The sequence below is a fragment of the Pinus tabuliformis genome, chromosome 4_2, assembly GCF_031772625.1.
Source record: "Pinus tabuliformis cultivar Carrire ecotype Pingquan chromosome 4_2, CPIR1, whole genome shotgun sequence".
Classification (NCBI taxonomy): Eukaryota; Viridiplantae; Streptophyta; class Pinopsida; order Pinales; family Pinaceae; genus Pinus; species Pinus tabuliformis.
Genome location: NC_142304.1, coordinates 741,667,009 through 741,689,407, shown reverse-complemented (window position 1 = coordinate 741,689,407; position 22,399 = coordinate 741,667,009). Strand labels below are relative to the sequence as shown.

The 22,399-nt window shown below is 36.8% G+C and overlaps 1 protein-coding gene across 2 annotated transcripts; it reads right to left on the bottom strand.

Annotated features, from left to right (window-relative positions):
• Window positions 1–2,682: 2,682 nt before the first annotated feature.
• LOC149171733 (SKP1-like protein 1B) lies at window positions 2,683–3,606 on the bottom strand. 2 transcript variants are annotated; one of them, XM_089427579.1, is made up of 2 exons: window positions 3,322–3,606; window positions 2,683–2,938 (listed from the first exon to the last, which is right to left on the bottom strand). In XM_089427579.1, the coding sequence occupies exons 1-2, from the start codon at window positions 3,604–3,606 to the stop codon at window positions 2,747–2,749; spliced, it is 477 nt and encodes a 158-aa protein (XP_089283705.1). In that variant the 3' UTR covers window positions 2,683–2,746. The 2 variants fall into 2 exon arrangements, with proteins under 2 accessions (XP_089283705.1, XP_089283704.1); XM_089427578.1 differs by having other exon boundaries at window positions 2,683–2,983; window positions 3,337–3,606.
• Between the last annotated feature and the right edge of the window lie 18,793 nt (window positions 3,607–22,399).

Below are 22,399 nucleotides of genomic sequence, written 5' to 3'. Positions count from 1 at the left end.
TATATGAACCAATTTGCTTGACCCAACCTCAGACCTATGCAAACCAATCAATGAAGAAGAGAAGACGAATATGCTTGGTGATGTCCAAATGAGCTTGAGGTGACTTATATGTATAGGCTTCCAAGGTTGTCCAATTTCCTATTAGGGTTGACCTGATCAAATGTGACATTGCGGGCTTCAATTCAAAAATACACTTTCCCTTATCCAAATTTAGAAGCTTCAATATTCAAAATTGGTCCTCTCAAAAAGATGAATCTCATCCCATGGTTGGAATTTGTCACTGAGCTATCAAATTAACACTCCCTCTCAGTTAGGGAGAAATTTGAACTGCATCATGTAATCACCATATGTATCATGTCATCATATCATGCCCCATCTATGTTAAACTCTATATGCTGAAATATTCTCGAATCTAAATAAGAATAAGATTTGGGGAGTTAAAGCTACTACCCTCTTAGACAATTTAATATGTGATTATTGGAGTAGTTCTCACGAATATTTATGTTAATGAAAAGTTTAACAGAGTCAAATAAATTTGTCTATATACATCTAATTTTATGTGTAAATAGGTTTTATAGCAACTTAATTTTATAGAAACCATTATTGAAATAATAAAGCTAGAATTTGATTGAAAATATGGTTATGTGAGTAGTTACCATGAATATTAAGAAACATAGTCAAATATTTTTTATATACATCCAATTTTATGTAATCCATTAGCAAATTATTAAGGTTTACACGCAAAACTTTATATACACAATATTTTATAAATTTTGAAACGACATTGAAATTTTATACAATTAATTAAATTTTATAGAAACTTAATTTTATATAAACCATTATTCAAATAATAAAGCTAAAGATGAAGTAATAGGAATGAAATTGAAATTTATATAAACTTATATATGATTTTGATATAAAAATTAAAAATATTTAAATTTTGAAACAACATTTTAGAAATGTCACTTGGGATAGTTCAATTAGCAATGCCAGTAGAAATGAAGTCTTACTAAAGGAAAATAATTAATCTTACTTAAAAATATGTAAACCCTTCATGCATTTGAAATATTTTTTTTCATATTTCTCATTCAAACTAATATCAGAACGTAATAGTCATGTACTTTCCCCTTTGTAAAGGATTATCTTGTGCAAAATGAGTAAGGGGAAATGAAACTATGTAAGATTAGTAAGAGAAAATTCATCTCCAATTATAGATATGTAATGATTACATAATAAGAATGTAGACAATAAAAGTTAAAATGAATAATATTAAAAAATAACAAAATTCAATTTATAATATTAAACTATAGACATGATGTAAATGTATTCAAATAAAAAAAACTAAATGCATAATTAGAAAAAGTAAGACAAAAATTAAGGAATAAAACATTATATTCTAATTAAAAACACAATAAAAGTAAAATTTAACTAATCTTAGTTTGGATTCCACGACTAATTTAAGAAATGAGAGATTCCTGGAAAAATAAATGAGTGAATCGGAAAGAAATTTATTGGCATGAAATAGCCGTCTTACCATTGTAAGGATGTTGAACCAAGTTATATAATATTTATAAATGTCAGATGCTACAATTTTCAGCCTCGGTAGAGTTTTAGCCAGGCTGTTTACTGTAGCCAAAATAGAGTGATTGCAGTCTGAAAGAACCCTAATGAAAGAAGCTAAGTTACATGAACTATGCGAGCACGTAACTGATACAACTCCTTAAAAAGATAATCAGCAATTTCAACATCATCAATAATTCAATCTTTATGGCGACAATGAGATTGAATGATAGTAAAAATTGTAAAACCCATTTGAGACCAAGGTTGAAAGGCGATAAAATTGACATGACTAAATATTTGCTTTTGGGTTTTAGACTTGTCATACAAATGACCGTGGCCAAATAGAGTGATTGCACTCAGAAAGAACCCTGATCAAGGAAGCACCTAACTGATACCTGGGCTCAGCAATCGGCCCGAAACACGTGCAAACCAAAAACTAAGAAATACCAACACTAGAAAGCTGCGTACAGGGTGTATATGCAAGAGCATGCCCTCATTTGCAACTTTATGAGCTTTTCGCAGGAAAAGAAGGCTCTCAACTAGTGGATACAACAGAAATGGCACCTAGCAAAAGAAAGCATCCAGCTGCCGCGATCCAAACTCTAAATTTATATGCAACAATACTCTAAATTTACTGAATTCACTCGTAAATTACTATAGTAAAACATATAGAAGCATGCCACACAGTTGGACCCATTCATTCGTGCAATAATCCTCTAAACTGAGGCAATTCATTCGTGCAATAATACTCTAAACTCAGCGCATTCATTCGTGCAATAATACTCAACTCGCATTCATTCGTACAATACAAGGAAATAAAAATGAAAAAGCCATCCAGTCCACATAGATTCAAAAAAATTCAAAATGTTAAAACCAGTGCACATAGATTCAAAAAAATTCAAAACGTTAAAACCATGCAATTGGAGCCCATTTCACTACACAGTTGACAAAAAAAAATAGTTGCAATATTTATCAGAAATTCCAGAAGACCAATACTATTGAAGGAGTTGGTCCGAAATCTTTACAAAATTATTCAACAAGAACAAACCATTGGCATTAAAGTTTCGAAGCCTGTCGTCTACCACTAATAGTTTCTACACAAATTCTCGACTAGTTCTTGACTACAATAAAAGCAAACAACATGACACAGAAATATATATACTGTTTTTGCACCAATTCCGTAGAATCATTCAAAGGCCCACTGATTTTCACGCCTGACCTCCTCCTCCTCTTCAGGAGTAAAATCATTCTTTATGTTGAAAGTTTTACGTATTTCTTCTGGTGTTTTCCCTTTCATCATGTCGGCAACAGTCTGACATGTAAGATCTAGAAGATTTTTTATGTTTAGGTAATTAGCAGCCTGCAAAATCCCGAAAAGCTTAATAAGCCAAAATTTCCATAAATATAGAAATGTATCTATAGCCTGGACAGATAAGCCAAAATTTCCATAAAATATACAAATGTATCTATACCCTGGACAGGCATATACATGTGCTAAGCATTACTAAAGAAAGCGACGAAGATATTGCAGAACAATTACATGGAATGAGACTACACAGAGATTTCTAGCATTGAAGGATCTCAGAAATTAAAAAAACAATTAGTTGATGGAACATTGATTTATTGGAGAAGCCAATGGTAACTGTCCTCAGAGGTTGGGGTAATTCAGGTAGATTAGACCCCTCAAAACAACAAATAAGAAAAGCGTTAGTTTGGTTCAAAGAATACCAAACCATCAAATAAGGGTTTCTGACAGAATACCAGGATAAGATCGACTTTAACGAATTCTTCATCCCAAGTCTTGATTTCGTCCTCGGAAATGACCGATTTCTCATGTGCGGGGTTCTGAGCATCGACATGGTGCTTGCAGTATTCGATGACCTTCGAGAGTATCTCACTAGAAACGTTTGGCAGCGGAATAGCATTGGCGGTGCCAGTGTCCTCGATCATGTACTTGATGGTCTGAGATTCAAATGCCACAGCCTCAGTGACATCAAACAATTCGCCATCTGAGCTCTTCAAAGTCACCTTGCTTTCCGAGGCCATGGCTCCCCAACTAAAAAGTTGATTCGAATAAAAGATGATCTGAATAAAAAGAAAGGACTGAATTTCTGTGTATAAGCGAAGAGAACTCGAGAAAGTATGAACGAACTTTTGCTCGATCAATATGAGATGAGCGATATGTGGTAAGGGCAATAAGTCCATATATTTATAGCCTGATTGATTACCCAAATAACCATGCCATGGGCTTTTCGCTGCTTTTTAAAATTATTTTTTCTTAACTCTAGTTAACATAACCCAAACCTAGAGCTTTTAGGGTTTCTTTTTTTATTGTTTTTTATCGGATAATTGTTTTCGATTCATGCCCCGCCTATTTTAGGGTATTAGTGGGCCAAATTGCATTTGAAATTATTCCTGGCTAAAAATAGCTATTACGTCCCACTTAGCTTAAATGTAGTTAACAAAACAAAAAGAATTAACAAAGACAAAAAATCATTATAAAATTAAAAAAATAATAAAATATTATACTATTGAATGTAATCACCAAAAAAGTTATCTGCCATCTCTGTTCCTTTAAAATAAAAATAAAAGTTATATTGTAAACAGAAAAATAATGTTGGCTATAATACGAAAAATAAGTTAAAAAAAAAATTGTTTTCAAAAATATTTCAACAAGAGATTTAAATAAACTAATTGAAGATCTCTGTTAACTAATTTATGTTCATAAAATTGTAAAAATAAAATATTTTTATGTTTTATATAAAAAGAATAATCAATGTGGGTTATCAATAAAATATTTTAATAGGAATTAATATATACATATACTTAAAGATACATTATTAATAATAAAGAAACATTTTAACTTGAATGTAAATGTTATGTAAATTATTTTAATGTCAATTATGTATATATTTACGCTGTAAGGCATTCCCCTACGAAATCAACTCCCCCCTTATTGCACCGTAAGATTATATGTTAGACGATTGAGAAAAGTTGAACCATTCGATCACGAGAAAGTATTTATGAATTTGTTGAACACTAGTATTCAATTCGCATAGGTAAAGATGTTGTCTACGAACTCTTGAATTTTGTCGGTGAGCTCTTCAGCAGTTGATTAACGCGGTTGATTTTTACCACAATTGATGTGTATCACCTAGATTTGAAGCCGTAGAACCTGTTATTAGAGGAAAATCACGATATGAAGGGCACCGTCTTCGACCTCAGTGTGCTACCGAAGCAGTTCAGATAGGACTACCTTCTCTAGATGGTGTGCGCCACACTGACATACGTTTCGCCAGAGGTGATTACGAAGAAGGGATCCAACGGAGCCAAGGCCAACATCTAGTCTTGCATGGTCATATTGTTTGTGCTCCTCACAGGGTACCTGTCGTTCTAGGATGAGAATCTGATAGTAATGTATAAGAAGATCTACAAGGGGATTTCAAATGCCCACCTCATTTTCCTCTGAAGTTCGATGTCTGGTTATCTCACTGCTAGACCCTAACCTCATGACGAGGATCATTGTTCCACATCTCATGGAGGTTTCTTGGTTCTACCAGAGCTTGAAGTGCCCATAGGCCGACAATGATGTGGAAGTTGGACAACTAGAAGATGTTGGCTCGACCTTCCCTGCCGCCAAGCCGACCTACCTAAAAGCCTTTGACATAATTTCCCTCCTGTCGAGGTGCAATCTCTCGAGGTTGTTCAAAGATGATGTGGTAAAGAAGGAGTCGAGGTTCACTTTAACTCAGCTGGCGTTGAGCAAAATGTCGAAGTTGGAGGAGAGAAGTTGAGTGTATGAAATGGTCAGATTCAAGCATTTGGAAGAAAAACCTCAAAATTTAGAAGAAAGGGTTTGGGTAAATCCATGGATCTGATAACAAGAGTGAGTGATTAGGTCCTAGAAAACCTGATGTTGGTGCTGCTGGAATGCTCTAAACGAGTGCCTTCAAAAAATGAAGATACCGAGAAATATGTACTAGAAAATAAATGCAAAGAAGAGATTCCAACCATTCCCTCTGTATGGAAGAGACTTCCTGAGGAGATATTAGAGTTGGCCTTGGCCGGATTTCCACTAAAGAGAATACTCAGATTGAGAACAATGTGTCACAAGTGGAACATATTATCATTGAGCAAGAGGTTTACCATACTTCATTCTATTCTCCAAGCCCTAAGTGTGCTCTTGTTTGATGTCCTTGATGGTTAATACAAAGTGAGCTATTGATAATGGAAGTGCAAAGAAAGGAGAAACCCATTCTTCTGTTTATGTGAATATGACATCTGAAAGCAATGTAACGGGAAAGGGGAGCTCCAAATCGACCACGAAGGTTGCAAGGGAATTCCATGGATCGAGGAAGAACATAGTGATGGTGGCGATGGCGGCCCTCTCCCATATTGTCGAGCGATAAATCCCTTACGGTCGAGTGAGAAATCGATGGTGGCCCCTATGGTTGAGCCCCTATTGGTCCTTATGGTTGAGCGATAAATCAATGGTGGCCTTAACAGTCGATCCTCTCTCCTTAACAATCAAGTGTGCTATGATAGCGGCCCATTGGTCGAGCAACTAAAGTTCCTTGATGCTTATTGGGTGGTGGGCTTATGGTCGAGCATGCTTACACATCCTTGGCGGAGGTTTTAGCAGAATACACTATTCGTTTTGCCATTTTAGGAGGCAGAGGTTTTGAAGAGTAATGACATATATAATGATATTGATTTCTTATCTATCTAGTTACCGAAAGAAAAGAGAGAAAGAGCCCAAAAGCCAGCCTGATGCACTCAACTTACCTGCATCCACACCACCTCCCTAATTCTTCATTAAAGAAAAGAAAAGAAAAGCTAAGTAGCTTGGTTTTTTGAGTCATTCCCTCCTAATTGATAGCCCAGTGAAATGGTGGTAGTTATATATGAGCATGTGGTAGTTTAGGTTCAGTCAGTTCCTTGCTTTGGGCTTACAATACCTGATAGCAAGCTCATAATCCAGCCTATGTTGTAGTAGTTTTCCAGAGGAATGCATCGAGAGCCTCGTGGAATATTGTCTAAAAGGCCATTTGCATGTGTTTTATGGCTACTTGACACGCCCAAGCGAGCTACCCTGCGTAGACTGAGTATAACCCTAAGAATTTGGCCATTTGGGGATGTGCAAGCAGGCTCGACCACTATTTACCCACCCAATCCCCTAAGGCAGAGGTTTTCACATCTTTCTCTCCTATTATTGCCATTTTAGGATGCGCAAGTAGGCTCGACCACTATTTACCCACCCACCCCACTCCCCCGAAGGCAGAGGTTTTGAAGCGTAATGACATATATAATTCATTCATGCATAATGACATATGCCCATAGCAATAAGAATGACTGCTATAATGTCAGTCATCTGATTTCATTTGAATGAGAAGCAAACAAATGACTATACTTGCATGATCCTCTCCCATTGGTTGAGATTTTGGTAGGCTCACGATGACGGCCTTTTTGGTTACCTCTTTTGCTATCCTTTTTATGTCACCAACCCAGAAACAGGAAAGCTACCATCACTTGGTAGGGAAATGAGGATCCTTTCTATTCATATGTATGTGACCATTATATTAGAAGCATCCTCCCGTTCCCACCTTCGTTATGACAACGTGTCACAAACAATATTGGAATTCGTTGGTTGGGAAGAGAGTACAAAGCTCGCAAACAACTTTGTGAAAAACGGGTGGGATACAATTTTGGAGAGGGGCGATGGCGTTTCTCAAGGTATTTGTCTTCTTGCAGTCAAGGGAGATAGTTCAGGGGCTGAGCTACATCATTGCCTTATCTTGACGTTGAAGCCTTTCAGTATTTCTGTGAAACATTTCTTCATGAAGCCCTGGTTACCTTTTCTCTCCAATAATTTTATTTTTAGCAATAATTGTATAGACCAATGGTATTCACTTGACTTCAATCCATTGCATAGTTTGTTCCCCTGTTTTTATCTCATATATCGATATATTAAATTACTTTGACAACTCTATATTGATTTGGATTTGTCTTTCTTTGGGATTTTTAGAGCTTCAATGTTTATAGTTGTCTGAGATTCTTTATCATTAGTTTATTGATCTGAGCTATAAATTTCCTCTAGGTTCTATTCTTGTGGGCCTGTTATTAGAAAAACATTATGCTGCAAGTTTTCTACCTTTATCTCTGTGAAAAGGAAGTACATATTTATATTCATTTGGATTTTTTGACGTTATTGTTTTCTTTTCTTCTGAAAACAGTATTTTTATTATGTTAAAATGAAACCCTTGCATTCACTTGCAGTTGGGTCTCTTTCACAATTTGTTTGAGTGCCGTTCCATTTTTTGAATGAAAATAAACAAATTGAATTGAACCATTCAATTTTTGTGATGGTTTTCTTTATGGTGAATATTTTGAAACTTTTTAGAAGGATAATGCTTATGTTCCTCCTATTTGGTTAATTTCTTGAGGACCTATCCTACAAACTTAATAAACAAAGTTTAGGCCACCTAACTAAGGTTGTCACAACTGATAATTAAAATAAAAAATCATTGCCAAAGTAAAAACTCTTAAAGTAGGTTTGAGGCACTCTAAGAGCCTGCATACATTAGTGCGAATTGATCAAATGAGTTCAGGGTGGAGACACTCTAGATCTTCTCTTAATGATCCAGGTTACTCCAGGGACACACATAGGATAAATAGGGCTGATGAAAACTCAAAAATAAAAATGGTTGGAATGATTTCAAACTAGAACCTGAGTGTATATATCATCATCCTGATCATGACAGTGTGAACAGTTCCTCAATCTGAGCTCGTATGAGGGAGAATGAGCCAGTCAAAGTTCTGGTCAAAGTTGGGCTATGGGCCAGGTTTAAGTGTCCTACAATTTGACTGACCCTGAGGCATGAAACTTAGCTCCCGAAGTGGGCTAAATTGTTGCCTCTTTAATTTTTCTAATAACCCTTATGTTAGACAAATTTGAACAAAATTCCCTACTATTAAATAAAGATAAAAATATATATATAAAAGGTGGTGGGCCACCACCGATGCCACCCAAAAAATATATTATATAACAAAATCTTATTAAAGGGCCAATGGGTCGTGACCCCCTCTGGCCCAACCGCAACCATAAACCACAAAAGCTATGTTTAAATATGGGTCGGTGGCCATGACCCTGTTGGATCCTCCATCGACCACCATACAATGTTCATATAATGGGGTGGGCGGGCCACCTCTGGTGGACCCGACCCACATCCCTATCCACAAACATACACACAGTTAATGGGAGGTTGGTGGGTAGCGAGCCTGTGCCAGCAACATCGACTAGCCCACCACCATGCGGCGACAAAATGGCATGTCAAATAAAACAACACAACTCCCTTTTAATGCACACAACACCGCCTTTAATACCACATGGAACCGATGGCAAGAAATGTAGCGCGGGCCACCAAAATAGTGGACCCACCGCCCAATAATAAAATCTAAACAATAAAGATTTTTCATGTTAATTTGGGAGGGGTGGGATTTGATCCCCCAACCCCTCCTCAACCATTTTCTAAACTCTACCCTTGCGCCAACCAACCTCACATGGGTTAATTCGCCTAGGATTTACATATAAACTCATTTTTGTCAGTGCACCCAGGAGCGGGTGGAGGAACTAGGAGCGGCCATAGATTTTCAGATAGAGGAGGCATGATATTCTTTGATGCCCAAAGATTCTTTGGGGAGGTAAAAAAAAAATTGTCAGAACAAAGTCAAGTTTATAGTCGTTTTTCACAGTTTTTTGTAGTGATCGCAATGGCGAGGTCAGATTCTCGTTTTGAGTTGTATATTTCCAGTCCACCCATGGAGCAGAATCTTTGAGGAATCAAGGGGGAACCTGAAAGATTCATTGAGCCCCAGATTCTCAATTTATTAGAATTCCGAAATTTGACAATCGATTTTGCACTATTTGATGCCACAAATCTGATTGTGCATTCAGATTTTTCATTTTCTCATTATATTCTTCAACCACTTTTCTAAGTGGAATGTAGGTGTCAGCATTCATGTGTGAGCAACAATTTCCATGCGATTGATGCCATCTGATCGATGGCACAAACAGCTTCAGCAGTTTGACATCCGCTTCTTCAGATGGCCCTTGGTTGTGAGGTATATGCAGTGTGTTCATGTACTTCTTTTGCCATGCATTGTGCTGCACAGATCCCTATTTGATGTTGATGAGGGATCTTGTTTATTACTTGTTTTCATGATTCCTGCTTGATTTGACGTGGAATCATTTATGTGATGTACTTGTTGTCATGATTCGTCATGTTATGTTTCGAGATTCCTTTGTTGAATGTTGATGGGATATTCATATTGTCATCATGTATGTTTGCTTTAAGATCCCTTTTCTGCCATTTTATCTGGATGATCATCATGCATGAGTTTGTGTCATATTGATAGGAGTATTTTGACTGAGAGTTCCTGTAGTGGAACATCTTTTGGCGACAATCCTGCATGAGGGAATTTTCCTTGTATGATAGCGACACCATCTCTATATACATCATCACTATTTATAGCACATAATGCAGTGGCCTACATCATCTTGACACTGGGGCCCGGAGATGTAGTCCCTCCTGGGTGGCTCCAGGGACGCACAAAGGAAAAAGAGGGCTTATGAACACTTACAAATCAAAATGTTCCGAATGATTTCAAACTAGAATCAGAGCGTATATCTCGTTGTCCTCATCACGGCAGTGTGAACGATTCATCAATCCAAGTTCGTATGAGGGAGAATGAGCCAGTCAACGTTTTGGTCAAAGTTGGGCTGTGGGCCAGGTTAAAGTGTCCTACAATATAACCAACCTCGAGGCATGAAAATTATCTCCCGAAGCGGGAGAAATTGTTGCCTCTTTAATTTGTCTAATAACCTTTATGTTAGACAAATTTAAACAAATTTCCCTATTATTAAATAAAAAATATATATATTCATATGAGGTGGTGGGCCACCAGCCCCGCCACCCCCAAAATATATTATATAACAAAATTTATTAAAAAGCCGATGGGCCTTGACCCCCTCCGGCTCAACCGCAACCATAAACCACAAAAACTATGTTTGTATATGGGTCGATGGCCATGACCTTGCCAGACCCTCCAACGACCACCATAGAATGTTCGTATTAATGGGGTGGGCAGGCCACCTCTAGTGGACCTGGCCCACACCACTATCCGCAAATGTACACACAGTTAATTGGAGGTCATCAGGTACCGAGCACACGCCAGCCCCGTGGGCTAGCCCACCAACATGTGATGGCCTCATGGCATGTCAAATAAAACAACGCACCTCCCTTTAACGCACACCACTCTGCCTTTAATACCACATGGAACAGATGACAAGAAATGCGGCACACGACACCAAAACAGTGGACCCATCGCCCAATAATAAAATATTAAAAAAAAATACACAGTAATTTGGGAGGGGCATGATTTGATTCCCCGAACCCTCCTCAACCATTTTCTAAAGTCTACCATTGCGCCAACCAACCCCACATGGGTTAATCGACCCGGGATTTACATATAAACACATTTTTGTTAGTGCGCCAAGGAGGGGATGGAGGAGCTAGGAGCAAGCACATATTTCGAGATAGAGAAGGCATAATATTCTTTGGCGCCCAAAGATTCTCGAGGTAAAAATTTCTTTTGTCAGAACATAGTCAAGTTTATATTCATTTTTCTCGGTTTTCTGCAGGGATCGCAATGGCAAGGTCAGATTCACTTTTGAGTTGCATATTTCTAGTCCACCCATGGGACAAAATATTTGAGGAATCTAGGGTGAGTCTAAAAGATTCCTTGAGCCCCATATTCTCAATCTCTCAGAATTCAGAAATTTGACAGTCGATTTTGCACTATTCGATGCCACAACTCCTATGGTGCGTTCAGATTTTTCATTTTCTCATTCTATTCTTCAACCACTTTTGTAAGTGGAATGCAGGTGTCACCATTCATGTGCAAACATCCATTTCCATGTGATTGATGATGTGAGATTGATGGCACGGACAACTTTAGTAGTTTGACATCTACTTCTTCAGATGGCCCTTGGTTGTGAGGTATATGCAGTGTGTTCGTGTACTTATTTTTCCATGCATTGTGCTACACAGATCCTTGTTTCATGTAGATGAGGGATCTTGTTTATTACTTGTTTTCATGGTCCCTGTTTGATGTGAAGCAGAATCATCTATGTGATGTACTTGTTGCCATGATTCGTCCTGTTATTTTTTGAGATCCCTTTGTTGTATGTTGATGGGATACTCATATTATTGTCATGTATGTTTACATTGAGATCAATTTTATGCCATGTTGGTAGAATGCTCATCATGCATGAGTTTGTGTCATACTGATAGGAGTCTTTTGACTGAGATTTCTTGTAGTGGAACGTCTCTTGGCACCACTCCTGCGTTAGGGCATTTCCCTTTAATGATAGTGACATCATCTCTATGTACATCATCACTATTGACATCACTTAATGCAGCGGCCTACAACATCTTCACACCGGGGCCCGGAGACATAGTCCTTCCTAGACTAACTCCATTATCAATACTTATGTTTTTATGTTGCTAATGATTGACATGTTGGTCTTCTTTATAGCATGCACATGTATTCATTTATGTTCTTTTAAAAATTAAATTTAACACATCACGAAAGTAAAAGGTCTTGGAAGGGTCCTTTGTCACACCCGGACCTGGATCACTTAAATGACTCCTTATGCAAATAGGTTCTTTGTCAAATAATCATTTCTCATATCCTATGGGTATTTTCGAATATTAAATTGGGAAATGAAAATATTTGGGAAAAATCATGGGTTTGGCAAAAATGGAATAATTTCAGACAACTCTCTTCATTATATTTGATTGGACAGAAAATCTACTTACATAATAGAGTAGCAAACACATAATCCACAGGAAAATTAAATGGGATCATAGATCAGGTATCTGTGTGTGAACTTTGAAGTATGGAAACTTGGTTTGGCAAAAACCTGGCTAGGAAAAAGAGTCAAGAATTTGACATTCTCTTGGAAAAAACTTGGAAACTACAGTTGAAAATCTGCAGAAGACAGTAGTGGAAATGGGCCAAAATAGTTTCTTTATGAATCAGTGACCCATAAGTTCAACCTATGAGCCTGGTTAGTGGTAACTGTGATGTGAAGCCTTTCAATATTCACAAATCGTGCAAATTTGCAATTCCTATGGATCATTTATATATTGATTGCTTGGTGCAACAAAATTATCTTAGCAATGCCCATAATACCCAATTTCTTGAAGAAAGTCCTTGGATATATTGGGACGTTCGTTTACTATTATCTTGTAATTTTTTGTGCTGTATAATGATATTTTCCAACATGTTCTTCACCCACTTTTCCAAAATCTCAATACAAGGATTGGTGTAAAGCTATTCATTGCTATCCTCAAACAAGTTGTGATATGCCCCAAGAACCTTGAGTAGCCAAATTATCATCTCCTACTCCCCAAAAACAATGAATAAAATCAGGAGAAGTTTGTCTTTCAATCTCAAGTTGGGAAAAGACCTTCAAACTAATTGTCCATTATGTGCTACTTATGCTTTATCATTTTCATCCTTGTATTTTCTCTATTTCACCACCTATGGTGCTTCCATCTGAAATTGGGCCCTTTTCCATAAAATCATCCTCACATCTTTCGATTCACCCAACCCCATAATCTTGCGCAACCTAGTTTTGTTTGGGTTAAATTGTTATAAATTAGTTATCGCCAAAAGAATTGGTGAATAGACTATTGAGCTAACCAACCATAAAGCTTCGCCTAAAACTTAATATAGGAGTTAGTGGAAATAATCCTTACCCACTTGAATATTTCATTTATCTCCATTTGAAAAGTGAAAATTGAATGCTTGATGAATGCTTGAAAGTTGACATCCTCAATCTCACCAAATAGAGAATGATAAGTAAAAGGAAATTGTGCAAAATCGTGTATCCTAACCACACCTAAAAGTGAGATCATAACCCCCTATTGCCATGCATATATGCATATAGTATAGGTTCTTCAGACAACTGTCATTGTTGTAATCCATTTTTTCTTTTCATTAATGTCTTCAGTGGTATTGAACTAGTATCAAATGTTGACATAGCACAGAAGCAGAACTCAAGAAAACCCCAAAATCACCTAGCGGATCCCTTTTAAACTATAACCTGACTATTTTCCTTTTTCCTGAAATACACTAAAAAATAAGCTGAAACACTGAAGTTTTACCTTTTGATATTGGCACACTTATTGTGCACTGGAAGTAAATGCATCAACCCTTAGTGACAATTGATCTGGATCTGTGAGATTCGATGGTCGCCGAAGATTTCGGGCAGGACAATAGACTGGGGGTTAACTATCCGACAAAGCAATTTTCTTCCCCACCTCCTTTGCTACATGTCGAAGGGTGAAAGGGATCAAGTGCCAACCCTTGAAAACAACTTACAACCTTTAGCGCTCCCGAAATACCGTCCACTTTAGCGAGACCTCTTGGCAATAGAATGGTCACGGTTGATCGTGATCCAACATTTGTGATTGAATTGCACGATCGCAATCGCAATTTCCTCTTGGCTAGACTCCTTATGCTTCAATGCAGCAATGCAATAATGCTTTGCGAACCCGATATACTATCACCCTTCTCTATAATATTTCGGATCTAGTTGTATCGCAATGTCAGAATTCAGCAGTTCAATAAATTGGTTCCTCTCCATTGAAGCGATGTGATTTGGGGCCCATGGACCTGATAAAATTAAAAACCAACGTCCATAATTTTTGAAGTCTGGATTCCAAATCCAAATGTGTTTTGCATCGATTCTTAGTGTAATTTGGGTTTTCCGCCTGCAAAACCAAAACGATATAATAAACTCACTAATTATTCTTTTAACTCAGTGTTATCTATTATAAAGAATAGAAAAATAGAGCAAGCATCAATATAATTCGAATACAGAGAAAACAAGTATTCGAGGATCTTCACAGCTGGTATATAATCATGCACACAACACCAATTTATTCATAAATAAAGAGTTAAAGAGTCTTAGCCTTGGGCCTGGTTACACAAATAAAGACCTCTATCTCAAAATATAGTCCACACACTATTGTTCTCTCGCTCTCCTAAATCCACTCCTCAATCCTCTGTTTTATAAATCGGATATCACTCTAACTGTGTCTAACAAATCAACCCCTATTTTTAATAAATATAACAAGAAATCTTCTAATTCCTAGCTTTATCTCACACATATGCTAACAACTCATATTTGAGCCTAAAATAAGACAATTTCTAACTTATTACAATAATGAAATACAACTCATTTCTTGAGAGATCAAACCCTCTCCGTAAAACTGCCTTTTGACCAATCAGGTCAATGAAATCCAACTTGTTCAGCCACAACATGTGAACAAACTTTCACTTTGCTGGCTAATTCCAGATGCTCCTCCATCAGACTCCCGAGGAAGAAAAGAATCATCCTTCAAACTTCCAGGACTTACTCCATACTTCTGCAATTCTGCTATTGTCAACCAGCTAGCATGCTTCACCGATTGTCATTTGCATTTGACTAGATATGGGAAATAAGTCTGTCCTCTAGTTCTTTTGGATACTCCTTTCTCCAAAATAGATTCCACTTCTTTCTTAGATATCTTTGGCATTTGTTCTTCCCAGTTCACAGTTCGAACTTCATCTCTTATAGTTTCCTCTTATAGCTTTGTCTCTGCCTCTTTGTATGGATACAAATCTACAACATTGAAAATGGGTGATATTCCAATCCCTTCTGGCACCTCAATTTCATATGCATTAGCTGAAAAATTCCTTACAATTTTACATGGTCCTATCTTTTCCATTTTTTGTTTATCGTAAGTTTTAACAGGAAATCTTTATTTTGTCAAATACACCATCACTAAATCTCTCACTTGGAATTCTTTTTGTTTCCTTTTCATATCTACCTTCTGTTTGTATTTTCCTTTGACATCTTCCTATAGTCTTTGCATCTGTTCTGCAAAATCTTTAGCTTTTGCACTTCTAGTCTCCTGCTTTTCCAAATTTCTGAGTTCATACACACCTCTCAGATTCATTCCAAAAGCAATCTAAAATGGACTCATTCCATTACTTCAGTTTGGAGTATCATTATAAGAAAACTCAGCTTGAGCTAGTGCTAAATCCCATGTCTTAGGATTTCGATACACCAAACTCCTCAATATATTCCCTAAGCTCTTGTTTAATACTTCGGTCTATCCATCTATTTGAGGATGGTATGCTGAACTGAAACTGAGGTTAGCTGCAAGTTTCTTCCAAAGAGTTCTCCAGAAATGACCTACAAACTTTGTATCTCTATAAGACACAATACTTATAGGCAATCCATGTAATCTTACAATTTCTGAAAAAATAGATTAGCTATATGTGTTGCAACAGTAGTCTTCATACAAGCAGTGAAATGTGCCATCTTATAAAATCTATCTATTACAACATAAATGGAATCATTCCCTCTCTGGGTTTTTGGTAATCCCAAAACAAAATCCATGCTAACTACATCCCACAGTCGGTTTGGTATTGGCAATGGCTGATACAATCCTGCATATTGACTCCTTCCTTTTGCATGCTGACATATCCTGCACTTCTCAACAAATTTCTTAGCATTATTTTGCATTTTTGGACAATAATAAAAAGCGTTCACATGATCAAAGTTTTTATCTTGTCCAAAGTGACCACATAATCCTTCACTTTGTTTCTCCTTTATTATATTTTCCCTCATGGAACAGTTGGGAATGCACAACTTGTTGATTTTAAACAATAGGCCTCCTTGAATGAGATAGTCCAACCATTGAATTTTGTTATGACTCATTGGTTTTGAACTTTTGTATAGATATCTTTAAAATCTGCATCGTCCTTGTACATTTCAATCATTTCCTCAAATCCTATAACAACCACTTTGAATTCTTGCACAATAAAACTTACCCTGCTCAATGCATCTGCTACTTTATTTGACTTACCACTCTTGTGCTTTATTACAAAAGTAAAGCTTTGCAGAAATTCTACCCACTTGGCATGTTTCCAATTTAACTTCGGCTAGTTATTGATGAACTATAATGCATGATTGTTTGAATACAATATGAATTATTTTGGCAGCAAATAATGTCTCCATTTTTTCAAGGCCTACACAATAGCATAAGACTCTTTATCATAAGAAGAATATTTCTTCTTTGCATCATTCAATCTACCACTGAAGTATGCTATTGGTCTTTACTGTTGACTCAGAACTGCTCGAACTACGACTCCACTAGCATCAGTCTCTACTTGAAAGACTTTCTCCAAATCAGGCAAAGCTAAAATTGGTTCCTTTGTGATTTTCTTCTTCAACAAATCAAAATTTCTATCTGCTGCTTCTGTCCACTTGAATGTCTGATTGATCTCCTTGATTGTTTCAAGAAAGGGTGCACAAATCTAACTAAAGCTTTTGATAAACTTTTTGTGAAAACTTGCAAGACCATGGAAGCTTCTTACCTCAAATATATTTCTGGGAGTAGGCCAGTTCCAAATTGCTTCGACTTTCTCTGGATCCAGCTTCAAACCTTCTTAAGAAACTACAAATTCCAAGTAAACCAGTTCTTCCTTCATGAAACTACATTTCTTCAGATTTATCAGTAGTTTCGCTTTCTACAGAGTTCTTCTGACCAACTTAAGATGCTCTAGATGTTCTTCATTACTTTTGCTAAAAACTAGAATATCATCAAGATAAACAATAACAAACTTGCCCGCATACTCCTTCAAGACTTCATTCATTAATCTCATGAATGTGCTAGGTGCATTAGTGAGTCCAAAAGGCATCACTAACCACTCATAAAACCCACTGTTTCTTTTAAATGCAGTCTTCCACTCATCGCCTTCTCGAATTCTTATTTGATGATATCCACTCTTCAAACCTATTTTAGTAAAGTATTTTCATCCACTCAAATAGTCCATTAAATCATCCATGTGTGGAAAAGGAAATATGTACCTGATAGTGATCTTGTTGATGGCTCTGGAATCTGTGCACATACGCCATTCTCCTCCTTTCTTTGGACTGAGTACTGTTGGTACAACACATGGACTAAGACTTTCTCTGACTAGCCCCTTATTCATCAGCTCGTGCCCTTGTCTTCCAAATTTTCTTTTCTCCTAAGGAGTTAATCTATATGCTGCTTTATTTGGCAAACTTGCTCCTGGTATTAGGTAAATATGATGACTAATACTCCTGATAGGTGGCAATGCATTGGGAAACTCATCCATAATAATATCAACAAAATCATCTAACAACATTTTAACTTCTTTAGGAAAATCATCCAAGTTTGTGGAAGTCAAAATTACCTTTGGTCTTCCTACAATAGCAAAATGCAACTCCTCGTTCTTCACTACTTCCTGTAGTAGCTCCTTTCCACTTAATAGCATAATACTACTTCCAGGTGTTCCTTTATCAGCATCATCCTTCAATGGCAGCAATGTGTGTTTAGTTCCATCCTTCTCCAGAGTATAAGTGTTTCTCCTTCCATCATATATAGCTTTTCGATCAAATTTCCACGGTCTTCCTAGCAATACATGGCATACATCCATGGCATTACATCACATAATATCACATCTTTATACGTACCAATTTGTATCTCCAGCTTCCATTGTTCAATCACAATAATCTGATGTCCCTTCTGTAACCATGATACCTTGTAATGAGTAGGGTGCACGGTCTTTTCTAGTCTGAGCTTGTCCACCATCTTTCTAGAAACAAGATTTTTAGTGCTTCCACTGTCAATTATTACTTTACAACACTTACCTTTGCATTTATAGGTAGTTCTAAACAAATTCTTCCTCTGTGCTGGTTCTCTAATCTCCAGCTCTGCCCTAAGGAAAGTCCTTCTCAATAACAGAGATTCACCTAGTTCAGGGGGTTCTTCCTTTTCCATAAGTCGAGGTGGTTCTGGCTTTGCCTCAACCACATTAACATTCCTTTCACTTGTTGGTTTATTATGAGGACAGTCCCATGACATATGTCCCCATTCTCCACATGTATAACATTGAACATCTCTACCTCGCCCTCTTCCTCCGGGCACAAATCTTCCTCTGTTAACTTCTCCCCTCTATGTTGGTCTGCTACTTGAGCTTCCTACTTCATGTTGAAGCTGTTGTCCCCTTGGTCTGGTAGTTCCTCTACCTCTTACTGAGCTTTTTCCTCTATTCCTTTGACTCTGTTTCCTCAATATCTTCACTTGTGCCTTCAAAATTGCTTGATAGGCATCCTCAACAGTCTTTAGACTTAACAAGCTAATTTCATCTCGTATTTCATACGTTAAGCCATTGATATTTCTAGCTACCTTCTCCATGTCATCTTTTGCATGTTGTGCCGTAATACTCAATCTATAAAACTCTTTTTTATATTCTTTAACATACATTCCTTTTTGCCTTAAATTTTTTAATTGTTTAAAAAGATTTAACTGATAATCTTTAGGCAAAAACTTAGCTTTCATTTAACATACTGTTTTGTCCCATAGCTTGATCTTGGACTTCCCTTTCCTCGTTCTTGATGTCTGTACGTCATCCCACCAGATAGCTGCATGACCCCTCAATCTGGTAACTGCAACCTCCGCCATCTTCCTCTCATCAACTTCTTCATAGTCAAAATACTGGTCTAAGGATCTGATCCAATCCATTAGCTCTTCTACGTTCAGACTCCCTTCATACATAGGGATTTCCACCTTAGGTTTTCCTCCTACTTTCGCCAACATCTTCATGACTTTGGTAGTTTCATTGTCCTTGTCTACATCCTCTGCAGAAGATTCTTCTGAAGAACTTTCATCTCCTTCATCATGTGCTCTCCTCTGGGCAGTCTCAATTGTCTCCATTCTCATATGTAGACTCTATACCTCTTCCACTAGAATTTCATTTGCTTCAGGTCTTCCTTGACCAATGCCATCTCCTCTCCTTGGCGCATTTTCACTGCAAACAACACTTTATTCTGCTTTGATACCACAAATGATGTAGCACGGAAAAAGATCTCAAGAAAACCCCAAAATCACCTTGCGGATAAATTTTAAACTATAACCGAAATGTCTTCCTTTTTCCCAATGCATCCAGAAGTCAATGCATCCACTCTTAGTGACTATTGATATGCATCTGTGAGATTCGACAATCGTTGAAGATTTCATGCGGGACAATAGACCGAGGGTTAGCTGCCCGATAAAGTAGTTTTCTTCCCCACCTCCTTTGCTACGTGTCGAAGGGTGAATGGGATCAGGTGCCGACCCTTCAAAACAACTTACAACCTTTAGAATGCCCGAAATACCGTCCACTGTAGCGAGACCGCTTGGCGATCCAACAGTTGCAATTGAATCGCATGATCGCAATCACAATGTCCTCTTAGCTAGACTCCTTATGCTTCAATGTGGCGATGTGATAACGCTTCACAGACCTGATATACTATCACCCCTTCTCTATAACATTTCGGATCCGGTTGTATCGAGATGTTGAAATTCGGTGATTCAACAAACTGGTTCCTCTCCACAGAAGCGGTGATTTGGGGCCCATAGACCCGATTACATAAAAATCCTCTGTACATAATTTTTGAAGTTTTGATTCCAAATCTGAATGTGTTTTGCATCGATTCTTAGTGTAGTTTGGGTTTTTTGCTTGTGGAACAAAAACGATATAATAAACTCACCGATTATTCTTTTAACTCAGTGTTATATATTATAAAGTGTAGAAAAACAGAGCAACCATCAATATCGTCTGAATACGGAGAAAACAAGTATTCGAGCATCTCCACTGGTTGTATACATAATCATGTGCACAACACCAATTTATTCATAAATAAAGAGTTATAGAGTCTCGGCCTTGGGACTGATTACACAAATAAAGACCTCTGTCTCAAAATACATTCCACACACTATTGTTCTCTCGCTCTCCTAAATCCACTCCTCAATCCTCTCTTTTATAAAACGGATATCACTCTAACTGTGTCTAACAAAGTAACTCCTATTTTTAATAAATCTCTAAGAAAATCTTCTAATTCCTAACTCTATCTCACACATATGCTAACAACTCATCTTTGAGCCTAAAGTAAGCCAATTTCTAACTTATTACAATAATGAAATGCAACTCATTTCTTGAGAGATCAAACCCTCTCCTTAAAACTGCCCTTTGACCAATTAGGTCAATGAAATCCAACTTGTTTAGCCACAACATGTGAACAAACTTTCACATTACTGGCTAAGTCCAGATGCTTTTGCATCAGATGTTTAAAAAATGCTGACAGATGAGGAGTTGACGAGATCGACTTTGTTCAAGACAGAGGAATGTTTGGGAAAAAATAAGACATCAAATACTCTACGTTGGCTGATTTTAATGATAATGTGTGTATATTTGCTAATGTAGGATGTTCTTACTTGTTTTGTAAATTTTTGGCAAAGGTGACTCGAGGAGCATCTGAAGGAATTATGTTATTGATATTCCTCCCGGGGTTTATCGAACTAATTTTCTTCTAATTATAAATGGTCTGCTAGAAATTTACTCTTTCCTCTTTTTAGATAATATGTAAATATCAATGGAGTCCTCTCAAGGCACACTGTTGGATTTTTACTGAATATTGAGTCCAAAACTGATTAAATCCTCTGGTGTGGACAAGTGATTTGATAACCATCATAATTGCGGAAATCATTGAGAACAAGCTATCAATAGGAAAGAGTTAATCTTTGTTTATTGGGGGAGGCATTATCACCACGGTGATCATGTTGTGGCTAAGTTGTTGTTTCAGGCAAGTAGATAATCCCAACGATGAGGAAGTCATCAGGACTGGTAATTCAAAAGTTGAGTCCACAATCATGCTCAGTGGGTAAGAAAGCTTGTATGACAGGGCAACAAAACTAGGTTTCTTTCAAATCCCCTATTTGATTAAGTACATTATACTTGAACTATTGGTAACTCAATTTATATAAATTTATCATTTAGGACCCTCTCTAATGTTTCATGTAGCTACTGCTCAGTGGTGATGGTTGGATCACATCGACTGATAAGGTAAACATGGTTTTTCAATAGGGAGAACATGTTGATAATTTCTTTCCACATATCTTGTGTAATGCAAACACCTTGTATTTTGATTCATCTGCATCTTGATTGAAATGTCACATAATCTTCAACAATTTAGCTATATACAAGTGTAAATGTGACTTTTATAGCTACATTTTACCAATGAATGAACTTGGGAAGTTTGAGAATTCAGATTTTAACTAGATCTATGTCCTTTTTCTTTTTTGAAAAGAATTTTTGGAAACAATCATCTAACATCACAATGATAGAATGTGTGTTTTCATAATAATATATTAATAATAATTTATCTGGTCAAAGAAATGAACTGCAATGCCTTTTTGGTTTTTTCTCTCTAGTTCTGAAGTTTTGCCACTAAAAAAATGAGCCACTTGATTTGTTTTTCCTTAATCACATGGTTTTGGGATTCTAAACATTCCCATGATTTGTGTATTGTTAAAAGTTATGTAATTTTATGATTTGAATTTTTTAGTGTCTTTTAGTTTGTTAGCCATTTATTTTAATATCTTTATTATTGTACTGTTTATCTCCATGAACATTATCATCCTCATGCTTATTTGAATTGATCAAATTTATGAAATATAGTAATTTTTTTCATTTTTCTTTCCAAACATAACAAATATAAATAATTACTTACGATTATTCTTAAAGATACCATAACAAAAATTGAATTCAGTAATAGTTATCAAACTCAATATCATTTTATTTGCTATCACCTGAAAAGGGTTGCCATTTTCCTCATTCTTGACAACCAAAAAGAAATGAAAAAGAAAACCTA